At 51.6% G+C, this 17,830-nt stretch overlaps 4 protein-coding genes across 4 annotated transcripts in view; 2 read left to right on the top strand and 2 right to left on the bottom strand.

The window, feature by feature from the left end:
- Pmar_PMAR017360 (hypothetical protein) lies at positions 1–69 on the bottom strand (the record flags this gene model as incomplete). Its single annotated transcript, XM_002772083.1, has 1 exon — positions 1–69. A coding segment is annotated over one exon (69 nt), but the record flags the coding sequence as incomplete, so codon positions are not given.
- Positions 70–608: 539 nt separating this feature from the next.
- Positions 609–4,123, top strand: Pmar_PMAR017359 (calcium-dependent protein kinase, putative; the record flags this gene model as incomplete). Its single annotated transcript, XM_002772082.1, has 14 exons — positions 609–632; positions 694–777; positions 1,046–1,155; positions 1,216–1,302; positions 1,350–1,445; positions 1,491–1,642; positions 1,935–2,052; positions 2,204–2,297; positions 2,502–2,579; positions 2,981–3,025; positions 3,070–3,119; positions 3,395–3,487; positions 3,534–3,603; positions 4,082–4,123. 14 exons carry the CDS (start codon positions 609–611, stop codon positions 4,121–4,123), a joined length of 1,143 nt encoding a protein of 380 aa, XP_002772128.1.
- Positions 4,124–4,221: 98 nt separating this feature from the next.
- Positions 4,222–4,681, top strand: Pmar_PMAR017358 (hypothetical protein; the record flags this gene model as incomplete). The annotated part of the gene is made up of 2 exons (XM_002772081.1): positions 4,222–4,433; positions 4,481–4,681. Coding segments are annotated over 2 exons (413 nt in total), but the record flags the coding sequence as incomplete, so codon positions are not given.
- A 669-nt stretch (positions 4,682–5,350) lies between these two features.
- Positions 5,351–17,830, bottom strand: part of Pmar_PMAR017357 (hypothetical protein) — a gene marked incomplete at both ends in the record, with an annotated part of 16,583 nt that continues 4,103 nt past the window's right edge. The window contains 35 exons of the mRNA XM_002772080.1: positions 5,351–6,462; positions 6,509–6,674; positions 6,721–6,891; positions 7,075–7,155; positions 7,202–7,290; positions 7,339–7,477; positions 7,523–7,651; positions 7,697–7,785; positions 7,832–7,909; positions 8,010–8,096; positions 8,153–8,288; positions 8,342–8,478; positions 8,675–8,753; positions 8,799–8,938; positions 9,064–9,236; positions 9,289–9,525; positions 9,585–9,769; positions 9,822–9,994; positions 10,043–10,136; positions 10,187–10,300; positions 10,348–10,555; positions 10,605–10,732; positions 10,876–11,032; positions 11,080–11,237; positions 11,377–11,766; positions 11,878–12,772; positions 12,900–13,037; positions 13,085–13,233; positions 13,284–13,453; positions 13,622–13,757; positions 13,803–16,075; positions 16,119–16,154; positions 16,199–16,640; positions 16,693–16,994; positions 17,042–17,830. Coding sequence (XP_002772126.1) covers positions 5,351–6,462; positions 6,509–6,674; positions 6,721–6,891; positions 7,075–7,155; positions 7,202–7,290; positions 7,339–7,477; positions 7,523–7,651; positions 7,697–7,785; positions 7,832–7,909; positions 8,010–8,096; positions 8,153–8,288; positions 8,342–8,478; positions 8,675–8,753; positions 8,799–8,938; positions 9,064–9,236; positions 9,289–9,525; positions 9,585–9,769; positions 9,822–9,994; positions 10,043–10,136; positions 10,187–10,300; positions 10,348–10,555; positions 10,605–10,732; positions 10,876–11,032; positions 11,080–11,237; positions 11,377–11,766; positions 11,878–12,772; positions 12,900–13,037; positions 13,085–13,233; positions 13,284–13,453; positions 13,622–13,757; positions 13,803–16,075; positions 16,119–16,154; positions 16,199–16,640; positions 16,693–16,994; positions 17,042–17,830 — 9,980 coding nt within the window. The remainder of the gene's footprint in view (positions 6,463–6,508; positions 6,675–6,720; positions 6,892–7,074; positions 7,156–7,201; positions 7,291–7,338; positions 7,478–7,522; positions 7,652–7,696; positions 7,786–7,831; positions 7,910–8,009; positions 8,097–8,152; positions 8,289–8,341; positions 8,479–8,674; positions 8,754–8,798; positions 8,939–9,063; positions 9,237–9,288; positions 9,526–9,584; positions 9,770–9,821; positions 9,995–10,042; positions 10,137–10,186; positions 10,301–10,347; positions 10,556–10,604; positions 10,733–10,875; positions 11,033–11,079; positions 11,238–11,376; positions 11,767–11,877; positions 12,773–12,899; positions 13,038–13,084; positions 13,234–13,283; positions 13,454–13,621; positions 13,758–13,802; positions 16,076–16,118; positions 16,155–16,198; positions 16,641–16,692; positions 16,995–17,041) is intronic.

Genomic DNA, 17,830 nt, shown 5'->3' with positions numbered 1-17,830 from the left:
CTCTCATACATAGTGAAGAAACTCCCGAGCTCAGCCGAGGGAAGCGAGCGTATTCCCATCTCTACATCACTACCAAGGATCGCTGCCTTTCCGTAGCGATTTTCTTCGGGCTTCTATCTTGACTATTCTCGTCCTCTTCCAGGTGAAAACTTTCTGACCTTTTCCTTGCTGCCTTAGGCGTCATCTTAGGAGAATGATCCGTGATGTCGAAGCTCGACGACAGCCGAGAGAATCGATTCCTGAGGAAAGCACCACCTCCACACGCTGACAGACTTTTTCGCAGAAGCAACCATATACGATGTAATCGAGTTCATGATACTGTACGATCCCCCGAAATCCGTTCATGGGTGCGCCGATGATCGCAAAACGAGATGTGCCAAAATCGGAGCCTCCCCAGTGTTCTGGAGACTTCTACGATGATTTCCAACGCCATAAGGACCTCTCCCTGTATTACCGTCGACTTCCATCCGCCATGATGCAATTTAACAAAAAAGGTAATGCCAGAAAATCGAAAAGTCAAAAAGTGACAATATGAATCGCTTCGCTCCGCTGTTCACAGCGCGGGTTTTGCACGCCAACTCACCCTACAATGCAGTTGTAATGCCACGATGGGCTGCCAAAACTCACAGCCAGTAAGTCCAGGTTTCCCGATATGTTCATTTAGGCTATTTTTTTGAGGCTGCTGTACTTCAGGTAGATTCTTCGTCTGGGTTCTTCTTCAACCCCGATGGAGACAAGATCTACGAGGACATTCGAGAGCACTACAGCATAGGACAGGTGAGGAATGGACGAGCACTCCAGTGTCCATCATCTGGACGAGAATTCTCACTGGAAACGTCGTATGAGAAATTTGCTCTCTAGCCCTACGATGCACTCCGCGATGCAATCGTGCGAGGCATACTTCCGCAGAGCTGGACGGCTATTTAAGCATTGTCTATCTATTTTGTTTATGAATTTGCCTTTGTCAACAGATCACAGCAGTCTGTGCTCCTCATCTTGAACGAAAACGCACCACTCAGTTGTGTTATTCCTCTGCACATGCCAGGTGCTGGGTTCTGGAAGTTTCGGCCAAGTCCGGGTTTGTACCCTCCTAGAAAATGGCGAGCGGAGAGCGGTGAAACTATTAGATCAAAGCCAACCAGATAGTGTGCCCATGTACTCCGCTCGTGATGCACGCAAGCCCCTGTGATTGTGACAGTGTTGCTTTCTATTCAGGTTCTGTCAGGAGATCAAGTTGCTCCTAAAAGTTCATAGCGAGCACATCATCCAATTCTACGAATACTTCATAGACCATCATTTCCTGTGATTCTCCGTAGTGAGCGAGATGCCACATCGTGAGATGTCTGCAGATACATAGTCATGGAACTTTGCACCGGAGGCGAACTCCTCAAAAAAGTGATTGAGATGAGGCGCTTCTGTGAAGAGGACGCAGCCCGTGTGTGCCGGTACAATATCAAGCCTTGATTATCACTGCATGGTGTTGCTCTCAGTCAGGTCGTGTTGGCCATTGCCGCATTGCATTCGGCTGGTATTTGTCACCGAGACATCAAGGCTGAGAACCTCTTACTCGATGGAAGCGGTGATGTTAAGACGTGCATAGTGAAGTTGATCGATTTCGGCCTGGCCACCAGCGTTCATAGCAGTAAGTCGCTTCGTGGAAGAGTAAAGATCTCAGGAGTCTACTCGCAACTAAATGTTGTTTCTCCAGACTTCATAATGCCTCTAACGAGGAGGTTGCTGAAAAAATCCCAGCAACCTCCTTCCTGCCTTTGCAGAGAAAATGGCGGTTCACGGCGTAGCGGAGGATCTCCGATGGACTTTCACGGCTATACAATGAATAGAGAATTCTCACTCAGACAGCGTGTATTTTTTCCTAAAATTTCAGGACTAGCCTAGCCTTGCATTTTTCATTCCGTTATTGATACTTTTCTCAGCCGGGCGTCTCAGTGAGCTTTGCGGTTCAGCGCACTATCTTGCGCCGGAGCTTCTCGGTCAGAACTACAGCTTTCCCGTTGATTTGTGGAGTCTGGGAGTACTCATGTACCTTCTACTGTACGACTCAGTTGCGTGCGTTTGCGAAATTGAAATTTAACATTCGCTTTTATCCATTCCAGATGATTCACTCGTGACTGATGAACCCCTCCGGGTTGCTTCATCGCTCTCTCATTTGAAGACATCGTCGTGATGCATCCGACGTGTTCAGGTATGGCTACTATCCCTACGACGGGCCGTCTTCGAGGGAAATTATGATGCAAATCTTGAGGAACCGTATCCAATGGACGCATCGAAAAGAAAAGGTGATTTTTCTCCCTCAAATGTCCTCCTTGGGGTTTCAAAAATTACCCATCCTGGCTGAGCTCGCTGTAATGCTCCCTCACCTTCTGCTGGAGTGGAGTTCTCCTGTGGAGCCTGCGAGGGTTCATCTGTCAATACGATCAAATGAATCTGAACACCCGCGTTTGAAACGCGGCGTTTCGGACTTCTTTCTTTTCGATCAACAGTACAAACTCTCTCCGGAATGCCTCAAGTTCCTCAAGGGTCTTCTCTGTCGAACTGAAGTTGATCGACTCACAGCAGAGGTAATCAATGCTAGCTTCTGATTAGGGAAATGAGTGCCGGCGGCTCAGGAAGCGTTGGAAGATTCTTGGTTAGTCGAGCCTGCTGATGCCAATGTGGAGTCGGTGACCGTTCCAGTCGAAGTTTTGAGGCAAGGCGGTCTGGGGTTGATCGGAGTTGGCAGTTGGTCGAGCAGGAGCTTATACCGCATCTAGGTCCGCTCATCGCCGAGTGACTGCATCACGCATGAAGGTTGCACCTGCGATCGAGGAAAAGCGCAATTCCTTTTTGAGGATGATGGACGAGGACTATAGAGAGGTTAGATTATATGACTTATTCAGAAGTGTCATTAAGCCTGAGGACGTTTTGACGATGTTACCAGAACACAGGGTTCTTGCTATTGTAGGGTTTGAGCCGGTGTCAGAGACTCAACCCTACCGCTGTGGAAGAGATCTCTGGTCGACCCGAGGTAGTCCTCATGGAAGGCAATGCCGTGCTTGCTGTTGGACTCAGTTCGTTCGGCGGGACAATAAAGTGATGACAGCACCGAGCAGGACATGGTGGTGAGGCATTCTCATTCTGTTCGTAACTGTGGTCAGTTTTGATGTGTTTCATGCCGATCCATCGATCATAGGGCAACGATGGATAGGTGAGGAAAATAAATCAGAAAAAAAGGTTTGTAGTTTGGGTGTAGTTCATCCAAAACGGCGACTGTTTCACGAAGGATATGTAGGAGCGATCGTTTCGATGTTGCTCACAGATCACGTGTATTGCCTCGATCATGTGAATGACATAATTCAGTTAACTTCATGGCGGTGATGCAAATCTGCTGCATCAGGTTTAGCAAGTTCTCGATGAGGTCTAGCAGTCGGGAGATGCAGGGCGGACAGAGATTGTCCGACCTCATACCTAGCGGAGGTAGAGGACAACGGTACGTCCGGGAGGCTTTGACGATGTTTTGTTGTAGTTCCTGGCAGGACTGACAGACGCATCAGACGTCGAAGCTCCGAAGCGGACTTAGAAGAAGGGGACAAGGCCAAGCTTCGGGTCGGATTTGCGTATCTCACACCAGTGATGATTTTTTATCTGTTCGGGACATTGTACCGTTGGAATCATCGGCTGAACAACTTGTAGATGAGCCTGCATTCTGTTGAGGTTGAGTCTCGTCAGGAAATGTTCGAAGAATTCAAGCGAAGACGCGAAAGTTTGGCATCCGAGAAAAGTAGCATCGATGACAAGCGACCATCATTACCCATGACTCTTTGTATGTGACGTGAGTTGGAAGGTCTCCATCGAAGGAAGGTTTTTTGTTCCTGTATGAGGGTCGTCGGGCTCTCTGGAGTATGTTAGCCTTTTCTCGCTGTGCTTGTCCTGAATAATCCCAGCATGCTCGTCACCAGTAGACCGGCTCAGCGCTGCATCGCTTTTGATGCTAATCCGACGGTTGATAAGCTCAATCGGAACGCCGGCTCTGCCAATATCGAAGATGGACAGGAGAGTGAGGGGGTTTCACGCATTTTTCCAGGACAGTATCGAGCCCTCGCGGTCTGGGAAGTTGCGGGGCTGAGAAGATGTCTTAGACATTTGTCTTTTTGAATCGTCTAACCCCATTCAATCTTGCTGTATTCTCTCCCTCATGCTCGAGTTACGCCGGGTGTTTATTAGGTACGACTACGAGCTCAGCAGGTTGGAGTCATCACATCAGAGACTTTGGTCTGCCACCTCCGTCAAAGTCCGATCACCCTCAATGCGATGCATCTGACTGGTCCCCCGGTACTGTTGAGTGGGAGTACTCAGTGGGCAGGCCAACCTCTGACTTGAACGCGATTCCCGCAACAGCTGAGTTGGCGAGATTTACCGTAGACAGTGCCGAATCGGTGGGATTCACGCTCATGCTCTGTTCATGTGTCAAGCTGTCAAGCAGATTTCGCTGGAGAATCTGCGTGTCGCCCTTCAAGCTTCTCACAGGCGCATGATGACCATTGTTGAGGAGGAGAGGACATCTAGTCAATACCATAAGGTCTCCAGTGGGTCATCCGTGAACAAAGATCTTTGTCAAGAACTCGTTGAAGGCTCCGAAGGATATGCCAGGCTGAGACAGTGGGCGGAGCGAAGCGGATTTTGAAGTAACAGAAATTAATACTACGATGTTTGATGTGATTATCAGTCAGTGCACGTCGGTGTTGTCATGTATTAGAGGGTAATTAGCAAGTCATGTCCCATCATAGTCAATCTCACTATTGTTATTGGGTGCGAACGCTTACAGTTATCAGAATAGGAGATATCCTTCTCCTCCAGATAGTAATCATCTATGTTGGTCGCTATGTTTCATTTCTGTCAAATCGCTGGGATTGAGTTTGTAAGTTTGCCAGCGCTAATACCCTAATTGTAACACTGTTGTTTCGGCACGCATTTTGCACATGGAACGTGTTGAACAAGTACACGCATTGGGATGCACAATTATGTTCCACAATTCCTCCTCGAGCGAGCGTGGGCGCAGTTTAGCTAATGCTGTGTGTCGTGTAACATCATATAACTTCAGGGAAAACTCCGACTACCATCGCGTTGGGTTCTTAGATTTCCTCCCTTTGCGGAATTACTTCTCCTATCGTGTGGAACCGTGAATGAGTTTTCCGAGAGCCGACGCCGCTACCTTTCACTGCTGAAAAGCAATTTCCCCTCATCAATGAAGCAACAGTTCTAACGCAGTCCTTCTCAACAATCAATGAAACATATATAAAGAGTAACAGTAGTAACGTACGTTGGTAAAGACGTTAGTTGCCATTGAATGACATCACCTCATCGCAGTTGCCTCAATCCATTGCTTGATAACATCACTGAGGACATTAGGCAGTTGAGAGACATCTTGTATCACTGCATAGAAGGGGAATGGGAAGTCTTTATTGGACAGGAAAGGAGCCATTCTACTGCGGCCCGTAGGGTCTCGAACCACCTCCTTCAAATTATAAATAGAGCGACCAGACTCGGCAGCCTCATCGACAATAATGAGCACTGGCAAACGGTTCTTGCTGAGCATGTTCTGAACAGAGTGTCGCACCGCCTCTTTATTGAATCGTCCATCCGTCACAACAACGGCCAGACATGCTTGCTTATAATCACCGCCCGCAACTTGGGTGAATTGCTCGTCACAGTCGTCCAGAACAGCAGGCAAAGAGCGCGACATTGATCCAGCACTTTCCTCGTCGAAATTGAAATGATGCAACAGCTCGGGTAGGTTCAAAGGAGAAGGTGAGACCAGTGTCCTCAGCGAGCGAACAGAGCTGCCGAAGGAACTAACTCCGACAGTGCCGATCTCGAGACGAGACATAGCCTGGGTGATAGCATGAACCGCGCACAAGGATAGTTCGCCAGATTGGTTGGATCGCATTGACTTGGTATTATCCAAACACACAATGACGTTGTGCTCTCTCTTGCTCGGCTTGTTCCTCCGGAGCCATATTCTATCTTTTCTATAGTCGCTCGCTACCCACGCGAGGACCTTCCGCATGTTGAGCCTTTTCCCTGTCTTGTAGTCGCCTTGCATTCCACCACGCTTAGTGGGCTCGAGGACCATACGCAATCGCTCAGTGAGCTCACTACAGACGCTCGACGACAGACGGTCGATGTGCTGCAGACGGTCATTGCTGGCATCGCCCTCTCCACCAGCGTTATAGATAATGTCCTCACTCAGACCATTCATCTCCACGTCTCCGTCTTCATCAACAGGTACAGCGAGAGCTTCCGGATTCCTGGAAACCTCGGAGCGCAGGGGGCCCTTGTGTTTCGTATCAGCTGCACCCGGTTCTTGACCAGAGGCATCAGGCTCTTCCTCATCATCTGCTTTATCGCGTGCTTTCTGTTCGTTTTTGAACGTTTTGTCCTCAGCCGACTTGGGCGGTGCAGGGCCTGAAGCCGCACAATCGAATGCTCTCTCCTAGAACCAAATACCCACCGAGTCCGTCCCTGTTTTCTTCCATCTTATCCTCCTCATCAACATCCATTTCATCAACCTCTGAGGCTGCCTCGTCATCCTCCTCCTGCTCGAGCTCTCCAGCATGCTCAGCACTATCGCCTGTTGCCTGCGCCACGCCCTCCAGCTTGGACGACTCGTCCTGAGTCTGAGTCGAGCAACTCTCCATTGCACTCACACCATCGAGTTCCTACTGCATCCTTGTTGAGACCCTGTTCCTCGTTGTTCTCTTCCTGCTCTCCTCCGGCCTCCTCCTCCTCACTTCCCTCTTTAGATGCATCCTCGTCCATCAGTTGAATCCGCTTGAGCCACTTCTCTACCTCCTCGACCGAGTCCTTCAACGGATTCGGTGGTGCCGGTGGTGCCTGGCAGGACAGTTATTTTCATCTACCGTAATTTTCATATTACAAAAAAACGGACATGAAAACACAAATGCGAATCAAATTTTCATTCCACTACTGGCAATCTACATTACCAGTCGAAACACAATGCCACACCCCATAACGTGTTTCACGATAATAAGCCTCATCAAGTTCCCACGGAATCACCTTGTTCTTCGGCTCCCTGCTGGATTGCCCCTGAGGTCCACTCTCCCGAATCGCCGCACCTTCCTCATCTCTACCCGCATCCTAGCAACCAAGCAATACACTCTTCCCTCATCTCCTCACCACTTACCTCTGCTCCCTGGGGCTGATCTCTAGTAGATTCCTCCTCGTTATGAGCATCATTATCTCTGCCTCCAGTCAGCTCCTCACCCTGGCCTCCTACACCACCCAAGTCTATCGCCATAACCGACGCCCTTCTCCCCCTACCTTCCTCATCTTCAGGGTTGGTAGCATTCCTTTGTGGCTGTGGTGCAGCCTCGGCAGCGTTCTCCATCAGAGTGTCCTGGTCCTCAGCGGCTTCTGCTGAGTTCAACTCGTCAGTCTCATCTTCCGGTGAGGTCTCATCCTACGCCCAATGCTCTATAGAAACGTCGAGGGCGACTCGCCTTACTTCTTCCTCGCCTTCCTTCTGCTTATCCTCATCATGCACTGACTTGGCATCCTCATCGTCCAGGTCCGCATCTTCCTCATCATCGGTGACAGCATCATCAGAGTCACCACCAACCTCGCCATCGAGGGCCTACCGAAAGCCTCATGCAAGACAAGTTCCTCTCAGCTCCCGTACCATATCATCATCGAGGTCCATATCATCCTCATCCGCTTCGCCATCCTGCTGGGCGTTCTCTCCACTTTCATCGCCTTCCTCACCCGCATCTGAATTCTCACCACATCCCTCATATACACCTGACGAGCTGCTCACCTTGATCTTCCTTGGCCTTGGCCAACGAAGCCTCAAAGGCATCATCATCCTCATCGCCGCTCTCCTCATTGATACTGCCTGACAAACCGGAGAATACTCAGTCGAGATCATCAGCGTAGACTCCCAGAGACACAAAACTTGTCATATTTCCGTCCTCACGTATAAATCTCGATACTACCTTCGCCATCCTCATCCTTCCCATCTCCCTCCTCACTTTGCTCTTTACTGTCTTCGCCTTCCTCAGAATTCTTCTCATTCTCGCCATCTGAATTGATGATCACACATCACTACTCTAGCGGAGCGAAGCGACTCTAGTTCTACCATTTCTCTCATCCGCTTCTCCTCCTTGGTCCTCAGCCGCAACAATATCCGTTTCAGACTGCTTTTCGCCGCCCTTAGTCTCAATATTTTCATCCTGTTTATTCTCTCCACCATCCTCGTCCTCCGATTCCGATGCCTAAAAGCACAACATCGTTCAGATTCATCAGCATGGGCTTGCCAGACTACTACCTCCTCGTCCTTATCCTGTTCTTCAGTTCCCTTCTGCTTCTCCTCTATCTCGCCACCCTCCTTGAGATCAACTTCTCCCATCTCTCTATCCATATTATCCTCTTTATCCTCATTCTCATCTTCCTCGTTAGGTTCCCCTAACATCAACCGAGATGACAATTCTGAATCCTCAGAACACCCTGACCCGAACAATCGAGAAACCGGTAAGCTCTCAATCGTCTACCGATTATGGAAGCCACCAAAAAAACAAAACAGTAGCATCACTATTTCCCGACATATAACGCCGAGACCGATGCACAGAAATCAGCAAAGTCCGGACAACCCAACGACTACGTTGCACGTTCTCCTCCGGGCCATCAACGTCCATGATATCGCCAACCTCGACTCCCTTGCTCTTATCCTCTTCCGTTTCCTACAAAGCACCGATCAAATAGTGAAAGATCTCCAGTAAGCCCACCTGCTGTTCCTGTTGCGGCTGTTCTTCCTTCTTCTCTTCTTGCACAGTGTCGAACGTGTTTTTATCCTCAATCTCATCACTCACATCTCGAGCCCCCGAGCCTTCACCAAGACCCGTACCTTGTTGCCAGTCGGTAGTGCCTGACGACAAACCAGCCGCACGTGAATGGCTCTCCTGATGGCCGAAAACTCCCTAGGAATAGAGCGCAGGCGTGAATCCGATGTTCTCAAAATGAAAGCGTTGGAGGAACCACAGGAGACACTACCTTCTCGTCCCTCTCCACCTTCACTATCCTCCCCTTCGGCTAAGCTGAGACCCTCTTGATGCAGATGAGTCACAAACTTCAGCATAGCATGGAGCGCCAGTAACGACGAATCCAAACTCTCCTCGATGGATGCCACCGAAGTCGCAAGAAGATTGGTCGAAACGTCAGCGGGACTGAACATCGTTAACGATTATATAGAAGCGAATCACGTTAGCCCGCTCGTACATCTTGCCCTCCTTGAGATTCCTCAACGCTGCTGCAGCATCAGTATCATCACACGGCATCTCTCCATTGACAATCTTGACTAGCTTGTCAGCTAGGTCCACGGATTCCGCAGCCGCCTCCACCGGGGCTAGCTCCACCGTGAGGTCCTCGGCTGCCGAGGAGAGCTCAGACGCAACTTCTCGGAGCCTCGGCATCAGAGATACACATCCCGACGAGCTCAGATACTCGGCCATCGCTCTGAACACAGCCGCAAGTAGCCAGAGATTATTGAGGAGGAAGCCGCTGGTAGCACTCACCTCGAAGATTCTCGCAAGGTCTCAACCCACGCCTGTCTAACCAGCAGATTGTGCTGGTCCTCTGTGGAATTTTCATGCAAAAGAGATGCAATTCGGCCGATCTCAGGTCCGTGAGAATCGAGACATGTTCCCACTACAGCGGGAATGGGCGGTAAGGGTTCTGAAGCTATCGCCGAGACCTGTGCCTGATGGAGCAGAAAATCAATCAATTCCTCAGTAGGAGTATGCCCTCCTTACCGCAGATTCATGGACTGCCGAGTCCAACAGCTGCACCAAGGCTACAACGCAATCAGTGCCCTTGGTCACTATGGAGTCCACGTTCATCAGCACAGCATTCGCCTCCTCAACAGATTGTAGATAAGCACGACGAGCGACCGCATCGAGTAGATGATGGAATTCTTGGACAACATCTAAACAACTCAACTCCGTACCGTAACAGACGCAGCATCCCCCATTACGTTGCATCCACCATTTCAACTGATCCATGGTTAAGTCCAGATTCGGCGGCGCCTTATGCAGTGACGATAACTTCAGCCACTCATGGAGGCAGATCTGAGTCCAGGGAAAAATACTGTGAATCTACACGTTCCCAAGCCGCCTACATTGAAGGTTCGGCTTCTCTTGGAGTCACCTCCCACTTCCCTGAGGGCAGGCTCTACTGCCATCACTTCTCTAGAGAGGTCGATATTGGCCGAACTCCCCGGAGGCAAAGGCATCTGAACATATTTCTCACTGCGAATGCTCATCTTCGTTTCCTGATCACCTCTTCGTTGATGAAGTCCTTAAGCTGCATCATCTGCCTCTTCTTAGCCTGTACCGGATGGGCAGGTTGAGCCGTCAAGAAGGCCTTAGTGTCGGCGAGCGCTTCGCATAACTCCGCACACTTCATTCCAGAGCTGAGCTTCAATGGTGGCGTCAATGTGATGGACGCCAGTACAGGATCGGTTGGAGCCAATACCGCAGAGTCAAACCTGACGACAGACGCCGAAATGACACAATTTCGGCAAAGTAAAGGCTTACACTCTCGCGGCCTTCGCTAGCTGCTCATGCGACCGTTTCGTCATATCACGGAAAGCAGCGTGGTTAGCCGAGGGTCCTAGATCCCAACGGGCGCACTGAATGAGCTCCTTCACTTCCTTTTCCAGTGCCTATAGAAAATACACAGCAGAGATTGCATCGACAGGGCTCGATTCCAATCCGAACTACTATAGAAACCTCTTTTCAACCGTCACATTCGCAACGAATAGCCACTACTGTCCCCATACACCATTTGGGTAGTCTCATTTCTCACCTTTCGGTGTATCTCCATCTGCTTGTCCACGTACGGCAACCATACCATAGCCATACCATGAAGATGCTGTAGCACGGGAACGTGAAGCAAATCGCCAACAGTCTTGATGATCACAACACGCTCCGAGAACTGTACCAAGGGAGAGGTGCGGAGGAATCTGGGAGAATAATACAGCTCTTGCGAGACCATGTGGCGGTGAATCACCTCATGCCCGTGTCGAACAGCTCCGCCTTCAGCCTGTCATCAGAACCGTCGATCTTAGTGCTCTTCGCTGCTGACCATAGTCGGGCGAACCAGCGTCCGCGAGCCTTAGAGCGCCAATACGCCTCCCGGGAAGCTCGGAGATCACGCCACGAAGCAATCTGAGATGATGTGGTCAAACATGTGAATAAAGCCATCACTGTCTGAAGCCTCATCCGAAATGCGACATCACGGTAAGAGAATGAGAACCCAGAATTCAGACTGTTGCGATCATCAGTCGGCCCAGTTGTGCCCGCCTACCTGCATTGCTCTGAAGGTCGCCACGGAGCGCCTCACACTGATCACAGCGCTCGCTCCCGCCTTCAGGAGATGAGAAGGAACAGCTCGGACCAAAGCATCATAACGATCCAGACACTCCTCGAGCATGAGTAACGCGGACATGGGACTCGTCGAACCCAGAGTGCATGACTCTAGGAATTTCTTCACCGCACGCAGACAGGCGTCCACAGCGGGATGGCCCTCTGGGATGGCCCGATTTATGGACTCCAGATGGTTGAGGAGCAGAGTGAGAGGATGAACGAAGTGGCAATTGAGGAGGTCAAGCGCCCGACCATCAGCGGACTCCAAATAGAAGGACAGCTTCTCCGTCGCTCGAGCTCCTTTACGGTTGATAACATCTCGGAGACGAACCTGGCGAAGATGATTATGCACAGCAGATAGGGCCGGTCAAGAACCCCAAGAAGACAAGTGAAAATGAATCCAGGAAGGACATAGCAGTATAAGCTGCGGCAAAAAGCTCACCTTGAGTTCGCTCTCCCTCTTCAAGCGTCTTCTCTCTAGTGCCTCCAGCTCGTCCAGAGTCATCTCGCTCTCATCCTTCTCTACACCCTCATCGGCTTCCTCTACTTCCTTCTCCTCCTTCTCAACAGACGGCATCAGCTCCTCTCCCGCGACCTTCCTATCAAGGTCTCTAGTCAGACGCCTCAGTCTACCCAGCACCAGAGGTAGACCATCCTCATTAACCCACGGACCAACGATGGTATCAGCTGGAGCACATGCCCTGCCTGTCACCAGCTCATCGTCCTTGATGCTCTTCAATACATCTCCCCAGGCCTCCCCGAGGAGCTCGTCCATAAGACCTTCACCGTCAGCCGCGCCATCCTCGTCCGTAACAGCGTGTACCAGCAGACCCGACAGGTTGTCCAATGCACGAAGGGCATCAGCACTAGTGCCCAGCTTAGCGCGGGAGGAGGCAATATCGTCATCCTCATCAACCATTTCGGCAGACTCTCCAGGAGCCCCGATATCAGCGAGAACATCGTCACTCTCTAGTTGGCGTATAACTCTGCTATGCGAAGCATCCTCGAACAGCTTCACGTTGTATTCTTGCTGCAACTTCTCCAGATCATTGTCATCTTCGTTCGTCAGCTCTCTCATCCGCTCAATGAAGGTCACCTCATTCTGTCTTATCATGCCTTCATCTTTGCTAAGTGCCTCTTCCTCTTCTAAGCGCTCGAACTCCGAAACCAGGGCATCCACGTGCTCCACAGCGGTGCATCGGCCGTCGTCAACTCGACCTGTTTGACAACGGGCAACGCCGAAGGAACGGAGTGCCAGCGAAGCGATAGTGGGATCATAGGCAGCATCATCAGACTCCTCAGCGGCGAGAGAACTCGTCCGTAGAGGGAGATGGACCCTGACAAAAACGCGTCATGAACAACCAAACTGCAAACTGAACGAGAATGATGTACAACTCGCCTGAGCTTTTTTCCGAGCTACTGTCACGATTATATCTCAAGGAGGATGGCGTTTACTCGACTCACCTTCCCAGAGTATCCCTGACATGCAAAGCTTCCTTCCCCTTGTCCCTCCTCAAGGCGATAGCGGCGACACCCGAAGCCATCGCCAGGCAGTCTAACGCCAGCGGACGGGTAATATCAGAATGAGCCGGGAAAGAAGTCCTGCATGTAAAAATGACCAACAATCATTGACCACGTAATTTTCTCACGTTAAGGTCTCAGCCACGCTCGCAGCGCTCTGTACCATCACCATGGCCTCGTCAAGCTCTAGTCCCTCCTTGCGCCACCGACAGCTGTCGTCAGATATCAAAGGCACCACCACTGATTGCACGAAGCCTTGGACGATAGTCCGCAACTCCTATCACCCAACCAATGAGGCACAACATCTTCATAACCAGAATGACTCACTCTATAGTTAGCTTCTTCCCTATTGATATCAGCGAGCCCGCTGGTTTCCCAAACAGATTCATCAACCGTCTCAGGCCGACTCTCGGGGATCTCTCGGACACACAGAGTGTTTTCTACTGCAGATACACTCTTAGTCAGCTTCTCGAGCGCTCGACGAAGAGATGCAATACCTGAGGGGAGAACCAATCAAAGAATCAACAATATGAACTCTGAATGATTGGTGATGGTCACGGCACGTTTCAATACTGATGTCCCGAGACTCCATAGTGACACTTTCTATATTCGTCATCAAAATTTGACCCAAGTTCACCGATGACTCACGATACCCCGGAACTCACCATCAGCTCCCACGGCAGCCAAATCGAGGCAGCGTTGTCTTATGTTGAGCTCACTCTCCTGGTCTCTGATGAACCGATGGACGTTGATGCACCAAGCTGATCGAGACTCTGTGGGGTCCGTCTCAAGATGCAAGATCTGACAAGAGAAATGATACAGAAGACTCTTCAATGGCGAGCTTACTCCTGCACCAAGGACGAGGTGCCACGCTGCGGCCATAGTTAGCCTCGCGTAGGAATCAGTCTCCTCATTCAAAGCCTGGCTGCATATTTGAGCTATAGGGATCGTACCGTCGACGAAGACTGGTAGGTCTCCGGCTTCCCGACAACATCTTTCGATAACATTGGCACAGTTGAGACTAACAGCTTCTTCGACCTCTGCCGCAGAGGGCGCAACCTCTCGAATGTAAGCCGCCAGTTTCGCCGCCTCGGGTACTTCACTTATCGGCCATCGAAGTACCGCCTCAGCAACAGAGGCACCCAGGATGGTGGCCCATCCCCCATGTGCTCGAATAAGAGTTTCAGGACCTCGTCGACTCAGCCTGGAGTAGAGCTTCTCTACAGAAGCCAAGTCGCTGGCTATCGTACCCGTGCTCCAGGTAGCCTCGGTTTGCAAGGCTAAACCGTCAATGACCGACCAAGGACAAGATAGCGACAAATCGTCGTAACGCTGAGCGCTGGGTTCACCAGAACACTTCAGAAGCTCGACGGGCCACATCGGCTTGAGCGCGGAGTCATCGGCAGCAGTCATTTCGTGTTGTTCTCGAGTAGTAGTGACGATCCTAGTCACAGCTTCAAGTAAGGCCGCCTCCAATTTAGCCAATTTGTCGCCGGCTTCCTCGTCATTAGCTCTGGCTCGCCGATTCAAGATCCCTAGACTCCGTATTTGTGCTAGGAGATCCCCGAGGGTCTGAGCATGGTGCTCGCCCGGGAAGGATTGGTAGAGAGTACTGACGTTCCTAACGGCAGTCTCCAGAACAAGCTCCAACGTGGACTCACTGGCGCTCGCGTACATGGGTAGATGAGCCGGGCAGGCCACAGCGGCAGCAGGCGGCCGAGTAGCCCGAGACGACTGAACCTCACGGGCGTCCAGAAGCTCCTGCAGGAATATCAGAATACTTGTCTCTGCCTGTGCGCTCAGTTGGTCGTAGGAGTCCAACACCATCAATAGCCGACAGAAGTGAGGCATGACCCGAGGGTCTCTTGGGAGCTCGACGATGTTGTCTCTCACCGTCTTAATCAGCAACTGTCGTCTCCCGCTCAGCAAGGTCAAGTCGTCGGCTTCCTCGGGATGGCCAACCTGATAGAGTAACGTACCCTGCTTGGCCGGCAACCGTAGATAAGTTTTGGCCACCCATCTCCTATCAGTAGCAGAGAGCACGGCCATGCTTCTCACAACCTCAGGGGCCACGTTCAAGCTCGAAGGTAAATTCTCAATCCTCGTCTTGACGTCCCAGGGTGTGCCGACAGTTCCTTCAAGCATCCATTGGTACGCGTAGGACTGACCAACAGGCTCGTCCGAGATCTCCTCTGCTACCACACAAGCAGCGCTTATGGTCTTGGCCACAAGAGAGTACCCGCAGAACGATGGCTTGAGTAGACGAAGATCGGACTCTCCCACCCGCAAGTGGTCCCCCAGGGCTACAGCTCTACTCGTCTCACGAGCGATCGCTTGCAGCTGGCTACCTTGCATGTCTTCAACACTGGCGAGGCTCTCGACTAAGCCTCCAGACGCAGCCATGCAGACCCTCTCCAAGTCACCACCCTGAGCACAGCTACCTACGAATATCTCGACACATCTATTCCGCAGTGGATTCGACACCATGTGAGCATGACGAGCATCCGCCGTGAAGAAGAGACGACAAGCAGGATTGGGCGTGACTGTCAGGTCTTCCGGGTTTGCTCGCCCTCGTTCTGGCACTTGCAGTTTACCGCCGACCTCGAGCAAAGCATTGAGACGATCAACGACCGCTGAGGGGCATTGCTCTACCGAGTTGAAGAGAACCCAATCGCCTGACTTCAGCGCACACACCAGAGGCGAGTCAACCCACTGAAACCCTCCACCGGGCTTCTGTACGAACTGACCAACCAGGTCATTAGCGTCCATTTGAGCATGCATCCTGATGCTCACGAGCTTGACACCAGCGACAGCGGCGAGGATCTCTACCATTCGTCTTCTCCCACTGCCACCGTCACCAATCAATAGAGTTGGCCAATTGTTGAGAACAGCAGCACAACCAGCACTTAGCCCCAACGACTGACACTGCAGTATGTCAGCGTCACTCGCCACGAAATCGGCAACTCTCGAGTTCGCGAAAGCCTCCGCCACTCTGACGAGCATCGGACCCACATCGACATCCTCAACATCACACTCTCCTGCCCATTGCTGGTTCGACGAAGCCTCCCACACGCTAGGACGTAAAGCCTCGCGGTCTTCTTGGGTTTGCAGCCTGGATGCTAATAACAGATAGCACTGTAATGCTGGAGATAGATGCCCTACGGCTCGTCGCTGCACCGAGGATGATACTCGAAGCACCTGGAAGTAGCTGCATGTCTATTGAGCAAGACCAAGGACGTAACCTACATCTCTGAGGTTCCACTCCCATCCACTGCCGCCCTTGAACCGCATATCTCCAGCGATCCGGACAGATTCGACAACTCCTTCACAGACCGAGTTCCACATGTCGTCACCGAAGAGCCTCTTGCAGATCGACTCCGAGTCCTTTGAGGAGAGCTCAGATACCGCGATTTTCACAAAGCGGTTAAGAAAGGATTTGGGGAGACCTTTTCGTCCGCCACCGTCAACCATACGATTCTGCGTCGCGAAAAGCTGGAAGCTGCCGGCCTTAGCTCTGACTCGCTCGCCAGTCTCAGGGACAACGAGCTCTCGACGATGGTCGAGTAGGGAGTTGAGCCCCTCCAGCACGGGCTGAGGAGCCAGGTTGAGCTCGTCGAGCAAAACCCAGCAATTGTCTCTTCTCAATGCGGACAGCAGAACGCCGTCTGACCATGCGAATGACACCTGAGAGCACGCTGTATATGCCCTAAAGGGTGACAATAAAGTCTATACTCACCTCGTGGCCGCCCTGGCCAGCCGCGGGGAGGAACTGTCCAACCAAATCAGCTATTTCCGTTTGCTCAGAAATATTGATCCTTACAAGCTCCCTCCCACAACGAGCCGCCAATGCCGCGATGATCGAGGATTTACCAGTCCCCGGCGGTCCCTCAAGCAACACTGCCATCCCCTTACCAACAGTCAAACCTCGTAAAATACGTCCCAAGTTGAGAGCAGTTGTAGGAGCGGCGAAGTCGAAAGGGATAGGTGCTGCGGCAGCGCCCATAGTAGGAGCCGGCATAGAGAAAGGGCCCAGGCCATCTGATCGGAAGACCCATGCAAAAAACAACAACGGGAAAGACACTCACCAGAATCGCCCCGTCGTACAGCGTCCCGAACCCACTGGTAACCGTCTTGACCAAACTTGCTCAAGTCAGTGTCCCGTGGGGTCTGTGTCTCGAGCATCCTCATAGCCTCCATCTGCAGATCAGGGGCGTCCATCAAGGCATCAACAATGGTCATAGTGCCGCCATGTAAGTAGCGCTCGCCCAGGCTCATGCAAGTAAGCTCATTACAGGCGCTCACCCACAGACCCACATTACGGATCGACATCGGTAGAATCTGTGCCGGGATGTTCTTAACCACCCAAGCAACAGCGCGACGAATGGACGGCATCAGTGACTTCGCCTCGTCGCTCAGGAGCTTCCGTATGAGCCTGCTGGCCTCAGAATCGTCATTCTCATCGGCATAGTCGAGAGCCTTGACCCAGATCTCAGTCATACGCGACCTCAGCGCCGGACTGAGCTCTCTCTTGCCGAAGTCCCCACCAGGATTCATGGTCATCATCAAACTGAACTTATCCCCGCCGACAACAACTTCTCCACCGGGCTTCTCAGCAAGCATCACACTCCTTTCACCTGCCTCCAGAACCGAGTTTAGCCGCTCCAGAACAGCATCAGTGGCTAAGGAGGCCTCATCGAGCAACACCCAGTGACCGTCGCCGCGCATAGCTCTTGTTACAGGACCGTCTTGCCAGGCGAACAAGTCGTGATCTATGCTCCGATCGTGATTCACATCAGCTCGCAAGTCTGCTATTTCCCTCCACAGAGCTCTTAACTCAGACCTCACCCGAGCTCTCTTCGGACTGGGCGGATCTT

The sequence above is a fragment of the Perkinsus marinus genome (assembly GCF_000006405.1).
Source record: "Perkinsus marinus ATCC 50983 genomic scaffold scf_1104296962102, whole genome shotgun sequence".
Taxonomy (NCBI): Eukaryota; Perkinsozoa; order Perkinsida; family Perkinsidae; genus Perkinsus; species Perkinsus marinus.
Note: the sequence above shows the minus strand (reverse complement) of the source record. Positions and strands in the feature narration are given on the sequence as shown.